At 40.8% G+C, this 4,494-nt stretch overlaps 1 protein-coding gene across 1 annotated transcript; it reads left to right on the top strand.

The window, feature by feature from the left end:
• The first annotated feature begins 820 nt into the window (after positions 1-820).
• Positions 821-2,682, top strand: LOC110870906 (low affinity inorganic phosphate transporter 4). Its single transcript, XM_022119976.2, has one exon. It carries the CDS (start codon positions 836-838, stop codon positions 2,420-2,422), a length of 1,587 nt encoding a protein of 528 aa, XP_021975668.1. The 5' UTR covers positions 821-835; the 3' UTR covers positions 2,423-2,682.
• The last annotated feature ends 1,812 nt before the right edge of the window (positions 2,683-4,494 follow it).

Raw genomic sequence — 4,494 nt, 5'->3', positions numbered from 1 at the left:
ACTTATTTTGTATTTGTTAAAACCATGTAATGTAAAAGTATCTTAATAAGAAATTAATCGTTTTTTTTTTTGTTATTGTTTAAGTTTCATTTTCGAGTATAAACAAACAATGATGATTTGTATGTTTGAAATCTGGAAATCCCTCTCCGGCGAACTTCCCGGCAATACTTCGGCATATATATTAGCAGCGACATCTCTCGCCGCTATTGAGTCAACCCTTTAGCGGCGACAGGTACCAATAGCGGTGACATATAGGGCAATACCTGCCAACCTTTAACGGCGACATAAGGGGTCTTTAGTGACGACATCTGTCGCCCCTATTCCCCGTTTTGTTGTAGTGTAAAGAAATTAATTCGGCAATCCAATTTCTTATTCATAGTTTAGTTTCCACATTTTGGTTAGAACTTTCTAGTCGTTTGTAAGTGTGACCGGACCCTCGTTGGTATTAATCGGCATATACAATCAACAATCATCATGTTTTGAAGTTAAACTTATTAAAAAAACAAATTTGTTAGTCATTTTATAAAACATTACAAATATTTGTAGCAATATAAGTTTTAGCTCCTTTGTTTTTCATGCGACAAGATGCCAACAAAATTATTAATCGGCAGCTCATTTTCGAAAATTCCAACGATGGATAACATCTAATCTATAAAGAACATAATAAATATAATTAATGTTCGTATAACAAAGCTTAATAAATATCATCATGGATATTCTTATAAAATCCAATACAATCCATAGTTTCACACGTTCTATGCCAACTAACATTGTCCTTTGTTGTCTATATATTGATGCATAAACTCAAAACCAATAGCAAACTAAGACAATAAGGATGGATCCCAACAAGTTATCGGTACTTGAAGCTCTTGATTCCGCTAAAACGCAATGGTATCATGCCAAAGCCATCGTCATCGCTGGAATGGGTTTCTTCACCGATGCTTATGACCTCTTTTGTATTTCGACTGTGTCAAAGCTCTTGGGCCGCCTGTACTACGCAGACCGTGACCCCACAGCGCCTGGAAAACTCCCGGTTCACATCAACAACGCTGTGTTAGGGGTCGCGCTTTGCGGAACCCTATCAGGACAACTGGTTTTTGGCTGGTTGGGTGACAAGCTTGGCCGAAAGAAGGTGTACGGAATAACCTTGATTCTCATGACAATTTGTGCCATCTGCTCCGGGATTTCCTTTGGTAGCAGCGCGAAATCAGTGATTAGCACCCTTTGTTTTTTCCGGTTCTGGCTAGGATTTGGTATTGGCGGAGACTACCCTCTCTCCGCCACCATCATGTCCGAGTACGCAAACAAGAGTACGCGCGGCGCGTTTATTGCAGCCGTGTTCGCCATGCAAGGAATGGGAATTATTTTCGCTGGTTTAGTATCAATGATCGTCTCTCATTTGTTCCTACAAGCAAATCCAGCACCGAAGTTTGTAGACAACCATGTGCTTTCAGTGCAACCTAACGCGGATTATGCATGGCGAATTGTCCTCATGCTTGGAGCACTCCCAGCTATCTTGACATACTATTGGCGCCTAAAGATGCCGGAAACCGGGAGGTACACTGCGGTCATTGAAGGAAACGCGAAGCAAGCGGCAGCCGATATGGGTAGGGTTTTGGACATTGAGATCGAGTCGGAGCAAGAGAAACTGGCCACGTTTAAATCAAACAATGATTATTCCTTGTTGTCTAAGAAGTTCTTTGAGCGACACGGGCTTCACTTGATTGGAACATCGACCACCTGGTTCTTGTTGGACATTGCATTCTATAGTCAGAACTTGACACAAAAGGACATCTTTCCGGTGATGGGTTTGACAGATAAGGCCCCGGACGTCAACGCTCTGAAAGAAATGTTCCAGATATCGCGTGCCATGTTTGTGGTGGCCATGTTTGGTACGTTTCCGGGGTACTGGTTCACGGTGGCTTTCATCGAGAAACTCGGTAGGTACAAGATCCAACTCATGGGATTCTTCATGATGACTGTTTTCATGTTTATAATCGGGTTCAAGTATGAATACCTCGCCACACAAGAACACAAAGTGTTGTTCGGTGTTCTCTATGGCCTGACCTTCTTCTTCGCGAATTTCGGCCCGAACAGCACGACTTTCGTTCTCCCGGCTGAGTTGTTCCCGACCAGGGTGAGGTCCACCTGCCATGCCATAAGCGCTGCCTCCGGCAAGGCGGGAGCGATGGTGAGTGCCTTTGGGGTTCAAAGTTACACCGTGAGCAATAACCCGAAACTGATCAAGAAAGCGATGATCTTCTTGGCCGTGACGAATTTGTTGGGGTTTTTCTTTACGTTCCTGGTGACTGAGACAAAAGGGCGGTCGTTGGAGGAGATTTCCGGTGAAGATGGAGGCATGGACAAGCCGGAGACACAGATGACTAGTAATCGAGATATTAGTGAAGTTCAAGAGCCTTGAGGGTAGTCCAAAATAATTGCTCGAATATGCTGTTGGTGGCGAACATCAGGAGAAGAAAATAATTGTTTGCCATTTTGGCATGTAAAATAAGATATAAATACAATAATCATGATTTCTCCTTCTTGGTTGGGATAGCTATTGTTAGTTGTTACCGTATCAAGGTGGGAGGGATTAAATGAAAACCTAAGCTTCTTTATCCTTTTTTATCTCTAAATTTTTAAGAAAAAAAGTGAAAAAACACACAAAAAATCACTCCATCAGATTCTCTAATTTAGAGAACTAATTTTGAGATTGTAGAGTAGTTTATTAAAGAGTAAACTTTCGTTTTACTTTCTATGGTTTGATTGTTTAAACGGTTTTGCCTCAATTATCTAAAAACGAATATTCTCCTCCAATAATTTACTATGTTTTTCCAATTAGCTCCCCGACACTTAACACAGTTAAATCATGTAATTAAAGCAAGGGAATTTCGGTAATTTTATTTATCACTACTGAATTATTTATTATTAATTTCTTAAATATGTTTTGTCTTTTTATTTATTGTTATTAAACGAAAAATATATAAAACATATCTCTGTCTCTCTACATAATTAAAACCAATCTCTCTCTCTACAACACCTCTCTCGATCTCTACTTCTCTCTACCAGATATGACCATCGTCAGCCAGCATCTCCAGCCAACACCACTTGTCGCGCACTGCCACACCACCATCACCCCACCATCCGACGACCACCACCTGCCATTACCACCAGCCCACCATCACCATCCTCCACCCTTCTCCCGTACAACCTTCTAGCCTGCAATCACCAACCACCGGGTAACCACCACTTGCCACCACTACCAACATTCTCTGTCTCCCTTTCTAACCGTCACAAACCCTCGGCCATAGTCTCAGCCACCAGAAAAAAGCACATACGAATCTGAGGGCAACACCACCTGCCACCACCATCCATAACCCTACCACCACCACCACCACCATCAAATCGTAACCACCCACAACCAAATCTGCCTTAACCCTAGCCGTCGTTATCTTGCTTGAACCCAAAGCAAATCTAGGGTACAGATCTATGAGTGCTCAGAACCTAACCTCATTACTCCTCTGGTGATACTGAACCTTGATGAGGTGATTTAGGTGATACTAAAGCAAATGAGTGATACTGGTGGTTCGTAAAGAGAGAGGGGGTAGGATAGAGAGGCTAGATAAGTGAATATGGTTGTTTGTGTGAGAAGTGGTGGAGGTCGATGGCGGTGTGGAGTGGGAAGGAGTGGTGGCTAATCGGGGTTATGCCGGCTAGTGGTGAGGTGGTGATGGTTGATGGTGGCGGTGGTTGGTGGTGGTGATGGAGAAGAGATAGGGTAAAAAGAGAGGAGAGGGAGTGTTTATGTATTTTGTTATATATGTATTTACAATATTATCTTTACTTTTTGTAATTTTACTAAATACCCTTAGTTTAATACTTGAAGTTACCAAAATACTCTTACAATTAACAAACATTTTAGATGAAGTTAGTGTCAGTGAGCTGACTGGAAAAAACATAGTAAACTATTGGAGGAAAATGTATGTTTTTAAATGATTGCGACAATACCGTTAAAACGAACAAACCACATGGAGAAAAAAGAAAATTTACTCTTTATTTAACCTCATCTTAAGAATAAAAAGTGAAGAAAACACACAAAATATTTCACTCCATTAGATTCTCTATTTTAGAGAACAACTTTTGAGAAAGCAGAGTAATTTATTAAACCTCCTCAATACAATTCTTTATCTATTCAACTCTTCCAACCTCTGCTTCTTCTTGGCGCTTCTTTTTCCCCTCTTCACTCCCTTATCATAAACCCAAAACCTCACCTTGCGAAATCAACAATATACACTTCAACTCGATTCACCCGATTGTGATTCATTTGATTTCCTACCAGGTTTCATTCCATTCATCGCTAGGTAGGTTTTCAAAACACAAATAATAACTCCTTTCTCTGTATATATACCTCAAATTTAGGCTTTTCTTTTACTAATTTAGATCTTGTCTTTTTAGGGTGAGTTTGATGAGTAGTTATATCGAATGCTTAGAATT

The sequence above is a fragment of the Helianthus annuus genome, chromosome 5, assembly GCF_002127325.2.
Source record: "Helianthus annuus cultivar XRQ/B chromosome 5, HanXRQr2.0-SUNRISE, whole genome shotgun sequence".
NCBI classification, from domain to species: Eukaryota; Viridiplantae; Streptophyta; class Magnoliopsida; order Asterales; family Asteraceae; genus Helianthus; species Helianthus annuus.
The sequence above is the reverse complement of the archived record's forward strand: the minus strand, read 5'-3'. Positions and strand labels throughout refer to the sequence as shown.